General features: G+C 39.1%; 1 protein-coding gene across 3 annotated transcripts in view; it reads left to right on the top strand.

Moving 5' to 3' along the window:
* Positions 1–23612, top strand: part of KIF13B (kinesin family member 13B) — a 149173-nt gene that overhangs the window by 39133 nt on the left and 86428 nt on the right. For all 3 annotated transcript variants that reach the window (XM_087717469.1, XM_087717471.1, XM_087717468.1), the window contains exons 3-10: positions 6016–6028; positions 6703–6763; positions 7920–8012; positions 10681–10861; positions 12690–12777; positions 16532–16666; positions 18532–18644; positions 19472–19583. In XM_087717469.1, the coding sequence (XP_087573595.1) occupies positions 6016–6028; positions 6703–6763; positions 7920–8012; positions 10681–10861; positions 12690–12777; positions 16532–16666; positions 18532–18644; positions 19472–19583 (796 nt within the window). The remainder of the gene's footprint in view (positions 1–6015; positions 6029–6702; positions 6764–7919; positions 8013–10680; positions 10862–12689; positions 12778–16531; positions 16667–18531; positions 18645–19471; positions 19584–23612) is intronic.

Genomic DNA, 23612 nt, shown 5'->3' with positions numbered 1-23612 from the left:
ATAAGTCTACTGCTATTGCTATTGCTACCTGCCCAAGAAAATACTTAGAACATCCAGGACTGATTGCATTTAGGTAACATTAAATAGTAATAGCAATAGCACTAAAACTTATATACTGCTTTTTACAGTCCTCTCTAAGCAGTTTACAGGGTCAGCATATTGCCCCCAACAATCTGGTCCTCATTTACTCACCTTGGAAGGATGGAAGGCTGAGTCAACCTTGAATAAAATCTACACTATATAAAAGATTTTCAGCACTAAAAGAAACCCTACACACATATTGCATATTGCATAGTAGAACTTATTAACCATTATGATGTTTTATCATTTTTTAAAAGCCAAGAAATCTCTTCTAATGTTAACACACAAGAATTGGAAGCTAGAGTATAGGCCAGTGATGGCTAACCTTTTTCCCATTGTGTGCCAAAAGCGGGAGGAGCACAAAGGGGTCGTGCGTAGCGTGCCCACTCCCATAATGCTATGCGCATGACCCCCGCACTCTCCCCTGCTTTTGGCGCACAATGGACCCATTTTTGCCCTCCCCATGCTCCAGAGGCTTTATAGGAACCTGGGGAGGGTGAAAACAGCCTCCCCTGCCCCCCCTCCCAAGGCCTTCAGGAGGCTTCTCTTCCTGAACTTCCGGTTTGCACATTGGGTTGTTTTTTGCCCTCTGAAGACTTCAGGGCGAAAAATGGCCGAAAAAGAAAGCCAAAGTTAGCTGGCCAGCGCACGCATACGTGCTGCAGCTGACAGGGCTACACCTCACCTGCCCTAACAAATGGCCCTGGATGCCACCTCTGACATGGGTGCCATAGGTTCGCCATCACGGGTATAGGCATTTGCATATGGGACTAGGTCAAATGGCTGCCAGTCATTACTAGGACTGTTGTCTTAGCCATAACTGGGGTGATTATTTTAGTCATTACTGCAAGTAATGGAAATCAGCCCCTCATGTCATCCTGGATTTCTCAATAGCTTCCTTCAGTTTTGACCAACTCTGCCATTCCTAAAGAAATTTCAATATCTAGAAATTATTCAGCTTTCTAGTAGGAGGGAATGACTTTGGGAGACAAGGCAATGAGACACAACCAAGGTGATCATCATATAAATGCATCCTGCAGCAGAAATGTGGTTGGGGCAAGAGGCTCAAAAGAGACTCTCCCTAATTTGAGGACTATAAAAGAGACCCATAGGCTGGGGAGTGGGGGGGAGGAACTATTTTCAAGTTGCAAGATTCTGTTAATATAACTTATAATAAAGTAGAATCAGCTCGTTTGGTCTTGTTTCCAATCTGGTCTATTTCATTAGGTGGACATCTTTTGCAGATGTTCAATATTTACTATCCAAGTCAGACGAAGTCAGACTTTATCACTGACAAAGCTAATAAATACGGTACTTTCAAATAGTTCTTGCTGGGTCCTTTCTTGGGGATTCAAATCAAATTACCTGAATTGCCCCAGCCAAGAGATATTGGCCAGATGGGAGTCCACTAATTTAATAGAATAAGAAACCTTACCTAATCTAAGGATTCAATTGGACAGCTAAAAATATTGAAAATTCTGATGGAGAAGCTAATGAATAAATGAGAAAAAGTAGGTGTTAGTTATAATTTTGACTGCTTCTCCCTTCTGTTTGATCCTTTGTTTTTATTCACTTGCTCATACTGGCTCACTGATTGTTATTGCCACTGCAATCTGTTGTGGTTTTTAAAGCATTTTTAAGAAGCCAAGTATATTGGTTTCTTATAACTGCCCAAGATATAACTAAGCAATGCGTTTTTCTATAATGGAATGAGAAGCAAAAATTTAAGTTTGCATATTTTAGACAGATGAAATGAATGAACATCAAATAAAAACAACTAATTCTGAGGTCTCCCAAGGGCATTTTTAAAAATAGAAATACTACATTTCATTATTTAAGATTAATATTGTTATATATCAAAATGTAAAATATTTTAAATTTTAGTCTCTTAGCCAGACACACACATGGGAGTGGGGGGGATAAGGTCAACAGAAGCAGAAAAAGTTATTATCCTGATGTCCCACAAATATATATTTCTCCATTCTAATTCATATGAAACTAATTCCCAACAAGGAAGGATCTATTTAGCATCCTCTTTCGCCAGCTGTTACCATTAAAGGAAGAGCCATATATTGGCTAGCTTTGATGTCTGTATATGAGGGGTGCTTTTCTTTTTTTTCTTTTTATCTGGAAGCCCTGAAACACTACTGCTGTTCAATTCTTTGTGATTTGGGGCTTCGTTTATGGCAAGGATGTACTGTTTTGGGCTGTAAATTTCATTGTGTTTTCTATCATGCATTCAATTCAGGCTCAGTCTGTGATTTTAAGGTTTCGTGGCACACTTGAGGAAATCTGTTTGGTTTTTTGATGCAAAATTATTGAGTATCACTTGCTGTACCAATTGGATTTTGTATTTTTAAATTCTACAGGGCATTTGGAAGATAAGAATGTGTTGTCTGAGAAAATAAAATCCCAGAATATTTACCTAAATCTGCTTTGTAGATATTTTATTTAGTATGTTCTTTAAAAAAACATGTATGAAAAAATATGAATTTATATTCTGTACATGTATGCCCATGTTATGGTTGGTATTACAAGGCTGTATCCACTATTTCTCTTAGCCGGGTGAGAATTGTCCTTTCAGTGGAAGTCTTTTGTTTCTTATTCTAAAAATAAAATTAATAAAAACTGTGTTCCCATTGATGTAGAAAGAATACAATGGTTAGTTGACATTAGCCTTTTGAACTGCTTGTGTATAAAATATAACCCCCTATTTGAAATAACCTTGTAGAAGAAATAATATTTTTACTGGAGTTATATTTTACTGCTGTTTGTAACCCAAGGAGAACATGGGAGGGGCATCACCAATGTAAGAACAAAGTAATAACATCCATCTTTTTTTGGAATTAGATGGATTTAAATGTGGTTATGGCTTTGTGTACTTTTTTTAAATGGACATAGTGGCTCAGTGGCTAAGACACTGAGCTTGTCAATTAGAAAAGTTCAGTGGTTCGAATCCCTAGCGCTGCGTAACGGAGTGAGCTCACGTTACTTGTCCCAGCTTCTGCCAACCTAGCAGTTCGAAAGCATGTAAAAATGCAAGTAGAAAAATAGGAACCACCTTTGGTGGGAAGGTAACAGCGCTTCGTGAGCCTTTGATGTATAGTCATACTGGCCACATGACCACGGAGACATCTTCGGACAGTGCTGGCTCTTTGGCTTTGAAATAGAGATGAGCATCGCCCCCCTCTCCCGAGTCGGGAACGACTAGCACATATGTGCAAGGGGAACCTTTACCTTACCCTTTTTAAACACTTAGGTATAATAACTGAGATTTATTCTTTCCTAGTACTTCTGAGATAAACATAATGTTCAGTGGATCAATTTGTGCACCAACTTCAGGTTCTACACTATGTGTGGCTAGATCATATCAGAAAACCTCATTGGATCCATTAATTGAACAGTCATCTGACATTTTTCCACTTGTAGGTCCAGGTTTTATAAACACTGCCAGGTTCATCTCACCCTTCTACCTTACTTCCGTTTTGCTAGGACTAGTTTGGTTGAGTAGAGCTTTAAGCAGATGTGCCTTTGATGGAATGGCAAAAAGGTAACTCTGCTACAAATCTTTTGGCAGAGATCTGATAAGAAATTGAAATTACAGTGTTCTATTAGATCACTATGAACAGCTAAATTGAAAGAACTCAGTGTGTAATTGTACAGACACGTGACAACATATCTCAGTAGTTTTAGAGCCTGGCGGGGTGGGCTGCTGCGTTTTGCAGAGGTTCAGGAGAACCTCTAGCTAAGATTCTGTGCAGTTAGGAGAACCCCAAATGCCACTTCGGGCTGACCCCGCCCACCCCTCCCAGGAGTCCTCATATAGCCTGCTTTGGATGCAGGTAAGTGCAGGGCTTGGGGAGGGCGAAAAACAGGCCTACTGGAAGTTCATGAGGGTCTCTGGAGCCTGGGGAGGCCATTTTCACCTTCCTGGAGGCTTGAGGAAACTGAAACAAAGCCAGCACTCCACACACCCCACCAAGATTTATAGAAAGATGGCAGCTCTGACCACGCTTTATTCACACAAACACAAAGCCGAAAACACCAGCCTGAAGATGGTGAGTGAGACCTCGCCAAAACGTTGGCAAGACAATCTCAATCTTACACAGGAAAAGACTCGAATACTACAAGACCAGCATACCTACACCTGTGAAAATCTGCACAGACACACACACACACAGACAGACACGTGTGTGTGTGTATGTTTTCGTAGCTATCGAAATAGAAATTTCGTAAACTATTGAAATAGAGAAACACCCCCACAACATGAATAAACGTGATGATACCTCCCGCCTACCAGACATCTGTAAACCAGCCCTAGTCAACAAACGAGTCCCACCCATCACCCAGGCCGTTACAACACGAACAACAATAGACACACAGCCAGCACCAGTCAGCACCAATCTACCAATCATGATACAACCACACAACCAATCATTCCACTTACTGAAACAAAGCCAGCACTCCACACACCCCCACCAAGATTTATAGAAAGACAGCAGCTCTGATCACACTTTAAGCCCAAAACCCAGCCTGAAGATAGCGAGTGAGACCTCACTGAAACATTGCCAAGACAATCTCAAACTTACATGGGAAAAGACCCGAATACAACAAGACCAGCATATATATCTATATCTATCTATATCTATATCTATATCTATATCTATATCTATATCTATATCTATATCTATATCTATATCTATATCTATATCTATATCTATATCTATATCTATATCTATATCTATATCTATATCTATATCTATATCTATATCTATATCTATATCTATCTATCTATCTATCTATCTATCTATCTATCTATCTATCTATCTATCTATCTACACACACACACACACACACCACATATAAATAAATAAATCTGGTTTGCCCATTGTTGCTAGAAGGATTAACCTTAGCAAACTTCATGTCATGTAGAGCTTCCAAATTCTTCCCCCACTTAAGACAAGTATATGAAACCAGGACTTCCTATGGATCAGTTTTGTTACTTCAAACTATGTGGCATGTGATTCAGACAAGTCTTTAAGTCACCCTCCTTAAACTACAGCCCAAAGTAAACTCTAAAGCATTCATGTTATCAATATTACACTTATAAACCATAATTTTAAATCACTCAAAGATGCTATCTCATTCAATCTATGAATGCAGTTTTCTCCTATCTTCATCCACTAAATATGTTGGGCATATGGCTAGCAGTAGCTTGGAGTTATTATTATTTATTTAATGCAGTATATTAATATTATCCCTATTGAAGCTGTAAGCAGAAATAAAAACAGTCTTTAAAAAAGATATTGAATAATAAAACTTTATTCCTATTATTATTGAAAATGGAGAATTATTCTTTGAAAAAACAAATACCTTAAAGGCATGAGTGAAGAATGGAGTCTTCAGCGGGTGTCTAAAACATGTTAGAGTAGCTGTATCTCAAATTTGGGGTGTAAGGGAGAGCTTACGAGAACATAGTTGCCTCCATGAGCAGAAAGCAGATGGCATTTAACAGTCCTTTGTAGATATAGAGGAATTGTTGGAGTTAAGTTCCAATATATCTGAAGGGCATTAAATTGGAGAAGAACTGTTACTGTTTAAGATATAATGATGATAATGAGAGCACTGTGTTGATCTTGTGGGAAATTTTGGATTCCTTCTTTCAAAATGTATTTGTTTGTTGATCTTGTTATGCCTGTATCACTTCCAAAGAAAGTTCTTCTATTCAATGCCAGTCAGGTTTCTTTTCACAATTCTCCAAAACTCAAAGAGAATACATTGCAAATGTGGGTTTTCGTGAGCTAATGTTGATTAATGTTGTATTTTAAACTTGCTATTTCCTTTGAACTTAAAATATGTACATGTTAATCAGTTTATTTTCTTCTCCTTCTCTTCTCCTGTTATGTCCTGTTGTGTTTCCTCCTGGAACTGAAGGAGCCAACCAAAGGTAAAAAAAAAATATAATAGCGTGCAGCATTGGGTGGTGAATTGTGTTCCATTCTTTGCCAAAATATTTTCTACTTTCTTTCCAGATGTATTCAGTACTGTTGTAAGAGGAAGGGGAAAACATTTGAAACTGCTTTTCCTTCTTTCTTTTTCTCTCTCTTTAAAACAAGCCACATATTACATTGGCAGCCAAGTCATGAGTCAGAAGAATAAATCGGAAAGCAGTAGCACATACTGAGGATTGTGGTTATTGGTAAAAGAGTGCTAGGGGTTGTTTTTGTTGTTTTTTGTTATTGGTTTTTTTTTTTGGTATTTTGGTTTTAGAGTCATTTTTTCATTCTTGCATAGACTCAGTTTGCAATTGTTGTTTCCCAATAGTTTATTTTAATTCTGCATTTGAAGAATAGCAATAGCACTTAGACTTATATACCGCTTTACAGTGCTTTTACAGCCATCTCTAAACGGTTTATAGAATCAGCATATTGCCCCCAACAATCTGGATCCTCATTTAACCCATCTTGGAAGGATGGAAGGCTGAGTCAACCTTGAGCCTAGTGAGCTTCGAACTGCCAAATTGCAGTTAGCAGAAGTAGCCTGCAGTACCACACTCTAACCACCATGCCATAAATATAAACATTTATGTATATAATACATTTCTTGTTTATATCTCTGCAGGTGTTTGCCTATGATCACTGCTTCTGGTCTATGGATGAAACTAACAAAGAAAAATATGCAGGTATCACTGTAACGATGAACAACTCTGGTGGGAGGAAAATTGGCATGGCTCTCGCCTCACAATCGTTTGTCAAAAGGGTTTAAAGATTTAAAGGTCGTCGTCTCCAGAACTTATGAGAGCTTCCTTATTGCCAACACATTTCTAAAAGAAGAAAATAAATAATTTTTAGGACCAGCATCAGGTCTCCCTCCCTTTCCCAAAAGACACTCACTCCTATTTCTGAAGAGCTGTCAATTGTGATTTCCCTCTATTATAAAGCACAGCAGTTAAGAAGACACCAAGTTTCTTTTGCATTCTTATCATACAAAAGAGAACAAAAGGGTTTTTTGTATTATTATCATACAAAGGAGAACAAAAGCAAGGAACAATCCAAACAAAACAGAAGAAGAAGATGTAGTCTTTATATATCCACATCCTGGACCTTACAAAGGACAGATTGGGATCAGATGTTATTGTTAGATTTAGACAGTATGTTAAACCCTAAATTCAAGTTAACAAAGCACAGTTGTTGCATGTTTGTAATATCTTATACCTAAAATATATATATCATGATTTAACATTATGATCTAGATTCACATAATATTCTGAATTCCAAATTATTCAGTCTCATTTTAGCCTAATCCTGTGGGCTGAGATTGAATCAATTAACCATAAAGACTCAAAAGCAGGGATAAGATGAGTTCAGATTCCTGTTTAATTAATGGAAACCATCAATTTCTTACCCAAATGAATTGCACAAAATGGTTGTGAATATAAAACTGAATAACCCCTATACATAAGGTTCTTGGGGTGTGTGTTCTTATTTTATTGAGGATGCTATTTGGAACCTTGACAATAGCAACAAAAATAATGGTTCTGGTTTTCTTGAGGTCAGCAGGTTCCACCCCCCCCTCCATAAGGTATGCTTCAATATGATTCATCCGGTGCTGGTTAAAAACAGAGCAACTCCAAAGGAAATTACTGGATACCTTGGTGTAGTTAAGATGAGTATCTGCTCTGTGCTTTCCATTGTGGATGGCTCAATTGATTTTGGACGCACATGAAAAGCATTAGATGTTTTCACACATTAGAAGTGTTTGAAGCTTTTGAGAGTTTTAACAAAGGTATTTTTTATCCCCCCCCCCCCCTAATTTGATTCTTTTTGTTCTAATTTTAGGTCAAGATGTTGTTTTCAAGTGCCTTGGTGAGAACATTCTCCAGAATGCCTTTGAAGGTTACAATGCGTGCATTTTTGCCTATGGACAGACTGGTAAGCATTAGCAAGGTGGATATTGAATGACAGGAGGAAATGTGTTAGTTTTGAACAAATTAGGAAGAGTATCAAACAACACATCAAGGCAAAAGAAATAAGTCATAATTTAATTATTCATAGCAATAGCAGTTAGACTTATATACCACTTCATAGGGCTTTCAGCCCTCTCTAAGCGGTTTACAGAGTCAACATATCGCCCCCACAGTCTGGGTCCTCATTTCAGCCACCTCGGAAGGATGGAAGGCTGAGTCAACCCTGAGCCAGTGAGATCCGTTGAACTGCAGATAACAGTCAGCTGAAGTGGCCTGCAGTACTGCACCCTAACCACTGCGCCACCTCGGCTCTTACTTCTCTCAATTTCAAATGCTGGTTTTGATTTCTTATGCCTTTTTCACTACAATAAAAAGATTATCCTATTTTCTCCCTTATCTGTCTTGAATGGCTCATATTCACATTGCCTTCATTGCAGGCTATCAATATAGCCCATTTAAAAAAAACAACATATTGATAACCTTAAGTAATCTAATGCACATCTAAACTACAATAAAAACAGAAACAGAAAAACAGACCTGGTGTAACATTGATAAATAAAACTGTTGCAGTGACTGCTGGTGTCAACCCTGATTCCTGGTGGGTTTTTCTTGACAACTATTTTGGAAGTAGCCTAGCATTCAAAATCATTCAGCTAATTTTTGTAAGAGATGACTAGGTTGAGCCTAAGGGCAGGGTCAAATGCATCATCACTTTGGATTCTCTATGCCCCAATAAGAGACCTATATCTAGCCACCATCCTTGAAGTACATTGACTCTTATCTGGTGCCAATTTGCCTTGACCGTTCTGCTTCTTGTGTATAGATAGTATGAAATAAACTTGTAGTACTTTTGAATTCTACCCTGGTTCCCTGCTTCTTGCACCTGACATTTTTATGCTATGGGAGGACTAGAACAGAGGGGGTTGCTCCCAGTTCGGCCAAGCCGGTAGTGGCGGCGGCGGTGGGGTGGTGTTTCTGCCCACCTGCCCGGATGCTTATGCTTCTTACTAGCAAACTGTAAACTGGCTAGCAACCCATGACTGGACTAGAACTCAGATTCTAGAACCCATTTCTAGTCTGCTGCCTTTAAACATTACACCAAATTGGCTCTCATTAGTATGCAAGTATACAACACTGAAAGCCAATTGGGGAAAAAAAATATTTATTTAGTTATGCAGCTATTTAACAGTAGCTGCACAAACTACACATAGTGGCTTAATATTAGAATGTTTACAGTTAATGGGAAGGTTTGGGCATGATTGGGTTGGGGTGAAAGGAGGGAGTTTGGGAATTGCAGGCAAGAAGTCCTAGTCCAGCATATTCACCTACCAAACTTAAGTCAACCACAGAGCAGTTAACAATCAAAACAAGCAGATTATATGAAGAATAGACTATCCTTTAGATCAGGGGCGGGGGCTGTCATTCCCCATCTCTGCTTTAGATAGACTGGTTCAGAATTTAGCTTTTTAGACATATTGAAGAATCAAGTAGTTATATTTCCTAAAGTTATCCACCAACATTCTGCCATTTTGCCATAATTTAAAGCAAAGACAGTAAACCTACAGACCCCCATGATTTCCCCCCCAGTCCTTAGTACACTCCAGAAATTAGCAAGACCAAAAGGTTAGAATTTGGGAAGGATTTTAAGAACTGAAATAGAATTCTCATGAATAAAACCCAAATCTTTCTGGATCAAATTGATCTAATTCTATGAGGGGGAAGTTAAGGAGGAAAACTATTTCCATGAGTCTCTACAAGGCTCCAGGCATCAGTTTTGCCAGAAGAAAGCTGAAAATTTGATCTTATCTATTTTAATGTTATTAACAGCCACAATCACTGCAACCTTCAGAGACCAGCTGCAGAAACATTGTTCAGTCCTCCTTAAAATGCTAAATGAATGAAACTGACTAGAGGGGCTTATAATTAGGAGCCAGGTGGTTTTTTTGACATTTTTAAACAAAATATTAATGTTAACTATACTCCTCAGGGCTCCAACTTGGTAAAGGTAATATGAAAGAAAGTAAGGTTAAGAGAATGAGAGGGTGGGAGAGAAGGGTGGAAGTGATGGAGGAAAAACAGCTTGCATTTTTGCTTTCCCATTAGCCACTAAAGATACTGGCTACTATTTGGCACAGAATGATAAATAGCAAGAGAATATTTATGGTAGCAGTTTCTTATTCTTGACTTTCCTTGATATATTGTGTTTAACTTATATAGCAAACAAAAGAGCTGGAGATCCGGGATAATGTTGGCTATGTAGGGATGCAACCAGATATAACCCTTATTTATCTACAGCTTGATTCTTTTCCACATTAACCAGATAAGCATCTCCTGACAGTGGTATGACTGACCTTGATGTAACAGCGCAAGGAGACAGTTACAGTGCTCCAATTTACCTATGCAATTTGACAAACCAGTTTTGTATATTTACATATTTTTTCCATGTGATCAGAGAAAACAAGATAGTTATAGTCATTTATTTATCCAGCTCAGTCCATAAATTCAATTAGACTTAGCTTGGTTTATAGAACTATAAACATTTATTTATCCTCTGTAAGGTATGAAATGTCTGCCTCAGGGGCTTTCCACTCATTTTTAATCTCTTAAAAATATTTTCTTTCTTTTTTATTCAGGATCTGGAAAATCCTACACAATGATGGGCACAGGTGATGAACCTGGATTAATACCTCGGCTCTGTAGCAGTCTTTTTGAAAGAGCCCAGCAAGAGGAGAGTGAAGAGCAGAGTTTTAAGGTGGAAGTATCCTACATGGAGATTTATAATGAGAAAGTCAGAGATCTCCTGGACCCAAAGGGGTAAGGAAGGTTTTTTGGGAACACTGAGATTGTAGGCAACCCAGTAATCATTTGATGGGAGTGGAAGTCTCCTTCTTCTGCATTCCTCACAAGGTCAACATGCATTCCTCCAGAACAAAACCAGTAATTTTTGTTTCTGGGTAGGGACCTTCTCTCAGTAATTAAATATATGCTTTGCATGCAGAAAGAGCTCGATTTAAGCCTCCCTGTATAGGCTGGGAAAGCAATTGCAATAGCATTTAGAATTATATACCGCTTGTTATTTACAGCCCTCTCTAGGCAGTTTACAGGATCAGCCTATTGCCCCCACCAATCTGGGTCCTCATTTTACTAACCTCAGAAGGATGGAAGGCTGAGTCAACCTTGAGCCTGGTGAGGTTTGAACTGCCAAATTGCAGTCAGTCAGCAGTCAGTAGCCTGCAGTACTGCATTCTAACCACTGCGCCACCACCGTTCTTGAAAGAGTCTTCATTAGAATTTAAGAGAGCGACTCTCTTTTGCTTCACCACAAGAACTCAACTAGGTGACTCTATACTATTATTCACTATATGGCTGGGGTACAAATCTTCAAGTAGCTCTCTGCCCCCTCCCCCCAAAAAATTCTTAAAGTCTTGCTAAAGTTCCCAATACTGAAATAGGCAGGATTCTGGCATTCTCAGACAAGGTTTACTTAACACGTTTTCTTTACTCATTTACTTTTTTAAAAATAAATTTTAATTTACTTGTAAGGGTCTGCTGAGTTTTTTCAAAAAAATAGTGTTGACAATTTTTTTTGCTGCCGATCTTAGGTGTAAAGGATTTCTTGTATTTCATAGAATTCATGGTCCAACTGGGAAGTGATAAGGTTCAAGGTTTAAGATTTATTAAACTTGTATGCCGCCCTATTCCTGGAGGGACTCAGAGCGGCTAACAAACCAAGGGGAGGGAATAATACAACAAAAAAGCAAAAGACAAACAAACAAAATACAGAAACAATTTAAAAACAGTCAACAGCCACACAATTCGAGTGGGGATGGGAACTCATCAGCCCCAGGCCTGTCGGAACAGCCAGGTTTTGGCGGCTTTGCGGAAAGCCTGAAGGGTGGTGAGGGTCCGGATCTCCACGGGGAGATCATTCCAGAATGGCCGGAGCAGCCACAGAGAAGGCCCTCCTCCGGGTGGTCGACAATCGGCATTGGCCGGCGAATGGAATTCGGAGGAGGCCTAATCTGTGGGATCTAATAGGTCTTTGCGAGGTAATTTGCAGCAGGCGGTCTCTCAGATTCTCCCATGCTTTTTTTTAAAAAAAGTTATTGGTAGATGGAGCCCAGACTGAGGAGAGGTGAATTGGATCTGTCACCCTGCCTCTTTTCTGTTAACTAGGATTGGGGTGGGTGGGGAACATACTTATCTTAACCATTTGAGTAGGCTTTTATTTCTCAAAATTATCTCAGGGAAGTTTAAGGTCAGGAATCTGTTATGTGTTTTAAATAGTCCCTAGAGCAATATGTTGACTGTTATCTTGATAATATTCAAAGGGAGATAGCCTCTCTTTTTGTTTCTTATCTTTGTGTGATAGCATTTTTTTGTTGCTGAGAATTTCACCTTGAAAAGGGTGAATTAGTTTCCCCCCAAGCTGGACAGTGAAATTGGTTAGCCAAAAGCATCTTTAAATGCTGGACACAATCCAATCAAAATTGAAACCTCATTTGAGGTTAAGAGGAAAGGTTTCTAAGGGAATGTGAATCAGCCTGACTCAGAAGTGCCTCACTGACAATAATGCATGGACAATATTGCCCATTTACATTCTGCAAATGTAACATCTTGTTCTATGTTTGCTTCCAAACAGGAGCCGTCAATCTTTAAAAGTCAGAGAGCACAGTGTTTATGGACCTTATGTAGATGGTCTTTCAAAACTAGCTGTTGCCAGTTACAAGGTAAAGAAATCCATGATAATAGGCTTAGGTAATAATGTTCAGTGGAGTGGTTACCATCACCCAATTATTTATATACCTCTTTTCTACAAGAACATGTATCCAAAACAGCTTACAATATATTAGAAAATAATAGTGACTCAGTTAAGATGTAGCAACTCTAGCAGTCAGTGGTGGCCGAACCGTTAGTGGTATGGCAGCCTGGGTCGCTGGAACCGGCAGCGGCCCAGGTCTGCCACACCCCCTAACATGTCTCCATCACCACAAGGAATGACATTTTTAAGCAACTCCTGTTCATTTCAACAAGACTTGAATTTCTCAAGTCAATTCTTGGCAAGCCTGCTCAGTCGGACCTTTCTCATTTCTACCATTCTTAACAGCAACCAACAATTGTGGCAAGCTAATGTTTTCCCCTTGTCGCTGCCGCCACCATCTTGCTTTTTAGTTCTGTGCATGCGCAGAACAATTTTAATTGAACTGTGCATGTGTGCACAGCACGCATCCAGCACACGTGCGCAAGCGAACCGGCAGTGAAGCCGGGCAGGACCCACCCCTGCTAGTAGTATAGCCTTTATTGTTATTGTACATCATGTATGCAACGAAATTGGTGAAATTCTAATCTGTATACCTGGGATTTCTCAGCAAGCAAAATCACTAGTGATTTTTGCATAGGGTCTCTGGAAGAGATGTGCAGGAATGAAGTTAGTGGGAGGGTACTTGTACTTGACGCCTCTTCACCCATCATGGGTATAGGCGACTTCCATGGAAATTTGACGCCACTGTTTTCGGTCCTGGGCTAGGGTTGTCAGGTGGTGCAGCCAGTCGCTATACGGTGATCCATGGAAGTTGTTTCGGCTGGATAGACCCAAGGGGACGCTAGTCCCAAGGGTCGACAGAGCCCGATTGGGAGGGAAAAGAAAACCTCATGCTTTCCCCATCTTCTCCATGGTTTGTTCAGGATTGATGAGAGGAAGTATCACGGCTTCAGTACACTTAAATAGATGTTGGACAGATTGATCTGTCTGGCCTAGTGTGCTTGGTTAGCAATGGCTTTCCAAGATTAAAGGCAGAAGTAACCTGCACTTTTTTTTTTACAGAAGATATGTCTCCAGTGTTGTATTTTAAGATTAAGTTTTAGATTCCCTAAAGGAAAAGCTTTAACGATTGAGGTCCAGCATCACCAGAAGCAAAGATAAAGTGTTATTTGAAATATCATTATCTTGTTTTTAATATCTTTGCTGTACCTGCACAACCAATGTGTTTCCACCCGCAGTGTCCTTGCACTTATGAACTGCCCTTTAGGAAGCTCTCATCCTTGGAATGTTTATCACTCTGAAGCTAATGAGGCATACTAACATTATTGGTTTGCCCCCATCTTCTGCCATATAAACCCTGTAGGCGTTAAGGCCCTGTAATGCTGCAGAAATCTGCTGAATTACAACTCCTGTTGTGTGCAACCAGCATTGCTACGTTAGTTGGTAGTGGAGGATATTTTAGTATGTTGCATTCTAGTGGAAATCAGAGTGAGGAAGGCATCTATAGAACTAGAATCTTGGAGGATCAGCTCTGATTTCATAACCTAGCTCCTAGTTGACTTGGCTGGCTCAGAAAGTTAAGAAAGGGCGGAGTTGGTTAACATTTGAATGGAAGACCATTTGAATGGGAAATGTTAGCTGAAAAAACACCTGGGAAGGAGGCAGTGGTAAAACCACTTCCATATTATTGGCAAATAAACTACGGAGGTGGTGCAATGGCTCAGTGGTTAAAGACTCTTTAAGATTCGAGACCCAGGTGGGTTAAAGACCCTTTAAGGCTCGAGATCCAAGTGGGTTAAAGACCCTTTAAGGTTCGAGACCCAAGTGCTGGGTGACAGAGTGAGCTCCCATGACTTGTCCAAGCTCCTGCTCATCTAGCTGTATGAAAGCATTCAAATGTAAATAAATAAATAGGTATCACTTCGGTGAGAAGGTAACAGCGTTCTGTGTACCTCGGTGTATAGTCATGAAGGCCACATGACCATGGAAATGTCTTTGAACATTGACATTGAACAACACTGGCTCCCTCGGGACGGAAATGAGCACCATCCCCTAGAGCTGGAAATGACTGGACAGGGGAAACCTTTACCTTTAAATTACCTGGATGTTTTCATGAAGTCAGGAGATTTTATCTTTACCTTTAAAGAAAGAAGAGAAAGATCTTGCAAAACTGGTTTAGCAAGTAATTATGGCAGGCTTGTTTGCAGAACTTTAGCTGTAGCCTTAAGAGTCCAAGAATGTTTGCACTTCAACAATCTAACTTGGGACTCACCAAAAAACCAAGTCAAAAACACAAGGAAATATGTATTACAAAGAGTATGAATCATGACTCCTGTTCAGCACTTGTGCTCTGTTGCAGACCAAAAGCCCTTCCCCCAACTTCAGTGTACGTTTAAGGCAAATTTGTACATGGTATTTTGATTAAATTGTTCTCTTTGCAACTTAGAATTTGAATACTGGTTTGTTTTGCTACCGCACATAAAATGTAAGTTTTATTGGTTTTATGGTTTTGCAGCAAACTTGCTGGGTATTCTAGCATAATGCAGCCATCTCATAAAATCATCCAGTTGAAAATGACCTCTAAGGTCATTTAATGGGTGCCTTTGGTACAGTATGCTCCAGAGACCTCTGCTTAAAAGCCTCCAATACAGGAGAGTCCACCACTTTCTAAAGCCATCCATCTTGGTTTCTCTCAACTCACCCTGGAACAGAGTAATAATAATAATGCTAATCTACTATATAAAGCTGTTGTAAGATTTAATCTCTATCTCTTAAGCATGCATCTATGCACATGCATACATCGTTTCTTACCTTCGTTACACTTCCCCAGTTTCAGTAGGATAATTTCTCTTATTCAAATAAGGACATTAAATGTACTGAATGTAATCGTTCAGATGCAACACTTACATTTTAGCTGAAAATTTTAATATGTCTTAATGAAAATACTAAGCAAAATTGTAACTGGGAATCATTGGGCCTAACTTCTAGAGATGTCTAAAATGGTTTTGGAATATATTGAAATGCTCAATGAGAGGAGAAGATGTCTTTGACTAAATGTCTATGAAGATTCTCAGTCATCCAGGTGCTTTTTCAAGAGGCAATTTGACTTCCTTTGTTTTGCCTTGAAGATGTGTTGCTTCTCATCCAATAAGCTTCTTCAGTTCTGATTGAATCGTGGGGAATTGAAGGATTTGTATTCCCTTGCTGCCATCTGTGAATAGGCATAGATGAACCTCTAAGTGGCCTCAACAATGCTCAGAAAGAGTGCTAATGACCAGATGACTGCAAGGAATATAAATCTTTCTATTCCCTTTCAGTCAGAACTGAGAAAGCTTCTTGGCTGAGAAGTGAAATGTCTTCAAGGAAAAACAAACAAAGTTATTTGCTGTCAAGTAATACTTTAATTAGCCAGACATTTTGACAAAACAGAAGCAGTGTGTTATTTCTCTGATCTGGGCAGATAGCATTTAGGGTAAACCAGGGAAAATGCATTACAAAACCATGATTTATGTGGAACAATAAGATCTTGTTACATTCACTGAACATAGAATTCTCTAACTTCTTGACAAAACCGAGACTTCAGTGACTGGGACAAGACATCACATTAAGCTGTGGTTTGTTTTAATTATGATTTCTTGAATGAGCCACATGGCTTAGTTCAAATCTCAAGTTATGCATGAACTTCACTAAAACACAATATGTTTTGTGATTCTTTTATTTAGGATATAGAGTCTTTGATGTCTGAAGGCAATAAATCTCGTACAGTTGCTGCAACCAACATGAATGAAGAGAGCAGTCGATCCCATGCTGTTTTTAAAATTATCCTCACACACATATTGTATGATGTAAAGTCAGGGGTGAGTTCTGCAATTTGCAGGGAAGATAAATAACAGAGATCTATAAAAACAGTGGGGGGGAAAGGAGTTTCATTGATGCCATATAAAAATAAATATTTTTGCCAGAATTTTACTCCTGTTTTACATGCTTCTAGAATAGATGTTGTTACTCTAGGTGAGATTGGGGAACCTGCGGTTTCCAGGTGTTCTTCACCTCATACTCTTATTAGCTCTAGCATTTTGGTCTAAGGTCAGAGATGATGGGATTCCTGAAGATCACAGATCCCCACAGTGGTGAAATTCATTTTTTTTTACCACTGGTTCCGTGGGTGTGGCTTGTGGGCATGGCAGGGGAAGGATACTGCAAAATCCCCATTCCCACCCCACTCTGGGGCCAGCCAGAGGTGGTATTTGCCAGCTCTCCGAACTACTCAAAATTTCCACTACCGGTTCTCCAGAACCTGCTGAATTTCACCCCTGGAGCCCCAGCCTCCTCATAAGAGGTAGCATAGCCTTTCTAATAACAACAGTGCTGTTTACTTAAAACCATGACTTTTAAAAATAATGTGGGGTATGCTTTTAGGTTGCAATCTCAGATTTTATAACGTTAAGGAGAGTTGCTGTTCTCTACAGTGTGTTCAGCATCTGAACCAGAAGAACATTATTTATATATGAAAAGTGATTCTTCTGGAGGTTTCAGTGTTATCCAAACACTCCCTAACAACCTTTGGTTTTGGGGTGCTTACAGATCATAGATAATATATCCCTCATTTTAGCCACACTACTAAGGACTGTCATTTCCATTTTCAAAAGCACTCTCCTATATTCCCTTACATCAAAAAATCCGATTAAAGGAAGAGCACATTTGGGGGGGGGGAGGTAGGTGGTACCATACTTCTCCACATATTTTGGGAACACCTGCACTGAATTTGAGGAATTTCTTATATTTTTCAAACTTCTTTTATCTTTGTCTAAGCAGGCTAAAATACAATGCATGAATTACATAAACCAATTTCTATGCAGTCTGAAAATCCCTTGTGAAACTGTGGGTGTATAGAGGCCTTCTGCTCTCATTGTATTGGCTTGTATCCCTGAGTAATGGAATGATTCCATATAGGCTAGGGTTCCCAAACATTCCAGCTATGCAGACTGGTGGGGAGGGGGAAAGGGAATGGTTCCACCCAAATGGAGCATTTGCACACCACTGACGTGCTGCTAGTGCACACGCTCGTCTGTTGCTCATGCAAGTCGATATGTGCGCATGTGTGCTCACCCACCACTTCCACAGCGCTGTTCTAAATAACTAAAGGCCACAGCCCAGAGATTGGGGACCCCTGGTATAAGCAAAAGTCATGCGGACATTATTGTCTGGATACATCCTAGTGAAATCCTTGCCTTTTCTCTTAATTTTTTTGATGCTTGGAAAATTAAAACTCACCAACATGCAAGTTTGACTTAAAATATTCAGTCCTCTAGTCCTCATTCTGAAATAAAATAAGCTTTATTATTTTGTTACCTTTGCTTTTAATCTCTCTTATACACCCCTCCCACCCCCCAGTAAAATCTAGATCAGCTTTGGTCACTTTCATTTGTGCTAGATGTTAACTCTGGCCTGGTGATTAGGGAAGATGCTGCAACTTATGTAGAAGGCATGAGGGACTTCTCTGTAAACTCTTTTAAATAGGCATATTTGCTATACAATAAATCATTTATGATAGCATTACACAGTCCGTACATAACTACCTCTTTAGCATCAAGATCTTTTCCCTGGTTGTCATTTTCCCTTCTTCCTTTCTTTTCCCTCAAACTGACAAAAACTATGAAAGGTATTTTGGGGTGCTGAATAAGCGATATGTCATTGGGCTAATGCTATTTTCTTTCCACAGACCTCCGGTGAGAAAGTAGGCAAGTTGAGCCTGGTTGATCTAGCAGGCAGTGAAAGAGCAACCAAGACAGGAGCTGCAGGCGATAGGTTGAAGGAAGGAAGCAACATCAACAAGTAAAGTTTACCTTTTTAAGGAATTACATGTTTTTAAAGGGAGGGTGAAGGTAAAGGTAAAAGTAAAAATGTCCTAATGTTCTTTATTCAGAATGACAACAAGAGGAAAGAAAGAAGAGTTCTCCTTTGACTTTTCCCTCCAACTTTTCTTTAAAAGAAACAGGACTTCCTTCTTCTCTTTAGCATAAAATAGAATAGCAGAGTTGGAAGAGACCTTGGAGGTCTTCTAGTCCAACCCTCTGCTTAGGCAGAAAACCCTACACCACTTCAGACCAACATTTTCTTAAAAACATGCAGTGTAGGAACATTCACAACTTCTGGAGACAAGTTGTTCCACTGATTAATTGTTCTGTCAGGAAATTTCTCCTTAGTTCTAAATTGCTTATCTCCTTCATTAGTTTCTTGTCCTACCCTCAGGTGCTTTGGAGAATAGCTTGACTCCCTCTTCTTTGTGGCAGCCCTGGGATACAGGAACACTGCTATCATGTCTACCCTAGTCCTTCTTTTCATTAAACTAGACAAACACAGTTTCTGCAACCATTCTTCATATGTTTTAGCCTCCAGTCCCCTGATCATCTTTGTTGCTCTTCTATGCACTCTTTCTAGAGCCTCAACATCTTCTCTGAGACCTCAGAAATTATTAGATTAGAAACAAGAGAAAAATTAAGAACTATTTTTTCTGGGTTCTGTTTATATGTTAGTAAATGTTTAGGCAATTTTACACCTCAAAGCAAAATGCATATTAATAGAGGGACCAGCTATTCCTAAGAGTATATCTGATTCTGATTGCCATAAAATTAAAAAGAATCTTTTTCTCCCCAATGCAGGTCTCTCACAACTCTTGGGTTGGTCATTTCAGCCCTGGCAGATCAAGCTGCTGGAAAAAATAAGAACAAATTTGTTCCTTATCGTGACTCAGTGCTCACCTGGCTACTCAAAGTAAGTGAGCCATTATTAAGGAGGTCAAGCAAGACAACATTCTCTGTTTCGGGTCTATTTTGGAAGGGACACCTGCTGAATATAAAAGATTGCAGCTGCTGATTTCAGTAGAAAACCACAGTAGCTCTGTGAATAATTCTCCTCAGGAAGCTGTCTTCTTTCTCCAGGAGTAGAATTTCCTAGCTTTCTGAGAGAGTTGGATCCCCTTAGGTAGCTTCCTACTCAGGCTTGTTCCTAATCAATAGTTCACTCTCTTAAGTCAATTTACGGGCAGTTGCATCCATAGCTTTTCTACCATAAAAGCTTTACCATGGTTAGCCCACTGACTAACTCCAGAGACATTGCTTTCAGTTGTTAGCCATTTGATGTCGATTGAATATGAGCGTGGATTGCAATAGACATATCAGTTGTAGCTCAAGGGAAAAGGTTGAGGGAGCTCAATCTCCTGCAAATTGAAAGAGTCACAGAATTGGCTGTGCACTGTTTTAAAAAAAAGAACCACTGGCTCGATGTTTACAGAAGAACGCAACTAGTTTGGAAGAACTTCAAACAGGAACAAAATGCTGGCAGGAGTTCAGTGACACAATCTGATTGCTAAATGTTACTGCTACCTGTGGGCTAATAAGATATATTCATGCAAATATTCAGAGACATTATACTATATATATCCAAATCTGTCAATGCCAACGGGGATTTTTAAGTTAACTTTTTATAGCAATATCTGGTTCTCCAGAGCTGGGAGGAAAAAAAAACAAGCAAACACTTGCTCTTCTTGAACACCATTGCCAGTCTTTATGGATATTACACTAATAAACTGAATGAATCCCTTGCTGGTGACTTCTTATAAGCAATTTCTCAATTGGTATTCAAACCTGTAAAGCCTTTGAGTATACAGTTAACAGTTCCTTTCGGGCATTATGGCTAAATCCTGTTGCCAGCCCTTCCCCTCTTCTGTAATGTTTATCTTGCCTCTGAAAAAGCCTGCCTCTATATTTGCTGGCAATGAACTCCGTAAATTCCTCTTTCAATAATAACTGCAGTACAGATAGTCCTCAAGTTGTGACCGCAATTGAGCCCAAACTTTCTGTTGCTAAGTGAAACATGTGTTAAGTGGATTTTATCCCATTTAACGACCTTTCTTGCCACAGTTGTTAAGTGAATCACTGCAGTTGTTACATTAGTAATATGGTTGTTAAGTGAAACTGACTTTCCCCGTGACTTTGCTTGTAAGAAGATTGGAAAGGGTGATCACATGACCCCAGGACACTGCAACTGTCATAGATATGAGTTGCCAAGGGTCCAGATTTTGATCATGTGGATGCTGCAATGGTTGTAAGTGTGAAAAATGGCCATAAGTCACTTTTTTCAGTACTGTTGTAACTTTGAACACTCAGTAAATGAACCGTTGTAAGTCGAGGACTCTCTGTACTATATGTTTGTTCTTCTGCACCCTGAATTTGTCACTCATTTCATTTGGTGTGTGCTAGAAATATGGGAAAGCTTTCTCTCATTGCTACATTCAAATTTTGCAAGACAAGTTGTTGTTTTTGTTCCTTTAAAAAAAAATCCCAATTAGCAAAGGGTGGAAGTTTTAAGTCTTGATTACTTGCACTGGGCCGGGACCTGAATTAATTGTCACTGTGTGAGTCACTATGTAAGATGGACAGCCTATACAAATGTGACAAAATAAAAAGGCTTTCGAGAGTTCTTGCAATCTGCAATTATTTAGCCTTCCTTCAGAATTTTAATCTTTATTAATATTATGCATTATTTTAATTGCTCTTTTCTGTACCATCTGTAGCTAAACATCAGAATGCTCATTTTTTGTGGGAAGGGGTAGAGGGGCCAGGGATCATGCACCCTAAAATTGACAGTTCCAGAACAAAGGAGTAAGTGGGGACAGAATAAATTTAAACCCAATTAAATTTGGATTATATTACAGTAATCTCATATCTGTAATTATATACATGAATTATGTTAATATTATTTCTCATGTATTTAATAATTGCTACCTCCATTACATTAAACATTGCAATTTGGTGGCAACATTTCGAGTGACAACTTTTGTGAAGCTAAGAGGTTGTGCCAATTCTTAACACTTGAAACCCAGAAACAGTGTTTTAAAATCCCTTTGTCCCCTTTCCTACATACATAGATTATGCTTTTCTTTCAATTTTATAGGGTGAAGCCATATTTTCAGAGATTTTACATTAGGGAATAAGTAGGATGTGAAGTGGGTTGACTTCCCTTCCTGCTAAGACAATTCTATACAGTAAGCATAGAAAAGAATCTATTTCTCATTTAATATATTTGTATCACTACAGTAAAAGGAGAAAATATTCTCTTTCTTCCTACTAACCAAATCCATAACTGGATATGGAGAGACTCGGTTCTTCTGTTAAATATCTTGAATAGTGGTGGAGATATCATATCGTGTACGTTTCATCCACTGGGGAAAGGAAACTCAAGAGCAGCGTAAATTATAAATGAGGATTCTCATTAATAAATAATGACAATATGTATAAAAATTAAACATCTTTTTAAAAGGCAAAATTTATATGATAAAGTAGTTACAAAACAATTCATCAAAAAGAATTCCTTATCCTTCTGTTGGAAAATAAACCCCCCACTCGTCCTAAGTCAAACTTTAGCAAAAAACATATAAAAGGAAAATAAGTCGAAAAATGTGCAGGAGGACTCTTTAGTTCTTAATATGGTAATACATTCCAATTAGGGGCAGATAGCCGAGAGTATTATTTATCTCCTGGACAAGCAGCAAAAGGTTGACAAACTTGTGGATTTCAGCCCCAAATATGGTAGTAGAAAACAAACCTATAGGTCAGTGATGGCGAACATTTTTGGCAACGAGTGCTGAAAGGGGAGTGCACCTGTGTGCATGTGCCAGAAACCAGAAGAACAGCTGCCCGGTGTGCATGTGTGTGCCGGGAAGATAATCTTTAGGTTTCCAGTGCGTGCATGCACACTGGCGAGCTAATCTTTGTACGCCCATGCGCGCCAAAACCAGGAAGACCTGATGGCTGGTGTGCATGGGGCGGCTGCTCTTCCGGTTTCTGGCAGTCCTGTGCGCGTGAAGACCAGCTGGCTAGCGCGCCGGAACCTGGAAGAGCAACGGGCAGCGGCTCACGTGTCTGGAGAGATGGCTCTGCGTGTCACTTCCGGCACGGTTATAGGTTAATGTTCTATGTTATATTTCTAATACCAAGGCAACTGCAAATAGTTCTTCCTTTAATTGTCAAGTATAAACAAAACAAAATATGAACTTCTTTTAAGATCGAGAAAAAACTCCTTTCATTTTTTTTAAAGCAACTTCACTGCTGATATTCAGGATTGTCAAGCTTATTATTCTAAAGCACTATAAATAAATAACTTCAAATTCATCAACTTTCTTTCACTTAAAAAAAAAAATATATGAATGACTTCTTTAGGAGCCACAATTAATTCTTCCTTGGTTACAAATATGAATTTCAAGAGCAATAACAGCATTACAAAGAGAAAAGATCCAAATAATTGTCAGAGTTCAATGAAGTGCCAGCACACACTCTGTGAGATAAATGAAACTCGGTTTTAGTTTCAGTAAGGTGTGGAAATTACTTCATTGAAGGCAGCTAACAATATTATGAGAGGTCTTGTATAAAGACATTAAGACAAACTGGTTTTGCTTAAGTGAGATTGCTGCATTACAAGCCTTTGTGTCATACAGACGGAGTTGGGAGAAGCAGAGATAATTGCTTCAGGCATTCATTCACAGTGACCTGCCTTTTTTCTCCCTTTTCTTTTTGCTCCAAGCTCTAGGTGGTGAAAATGGCTCCTTGCCTACCTTTAAATGGCATTTTCACTCATTCTACCCTGTAGCTGAAGTTTGGCCTTAAAGTCAAATGGATACGAATTTAATTTTCTAAGGAAATGCAAGGCTTTTGTAGATATGCAAATGGAGATGGAGATATCCCAATCATCTTTTTGCAGCAGAAATTGGCATAGCCTGAGAATAGCAATAGCAATAGAACTTAT

This window comes from Thamnophis sirtalis, unplaced genomic scaffold (genome assembly GCF_051295495.1).
Source record: "Thamnophis sirtalis isolate CommonGarterSnake01/CBP01778 unplaced genomic scaffold, rThaSir2_p1.2 scaffold_6, whole genome shotgun sequence".
NCBI lineage: Eukaryota > Metazoa > Chordata > Lepidosauria > Squamata > Natricidae > Thamnophis > Thamnophis sirtalis.
Note: the sequence above shows the minus strand (reverse complement) of the source record. Positions and strands in the feature narration are given on the sequence as shown.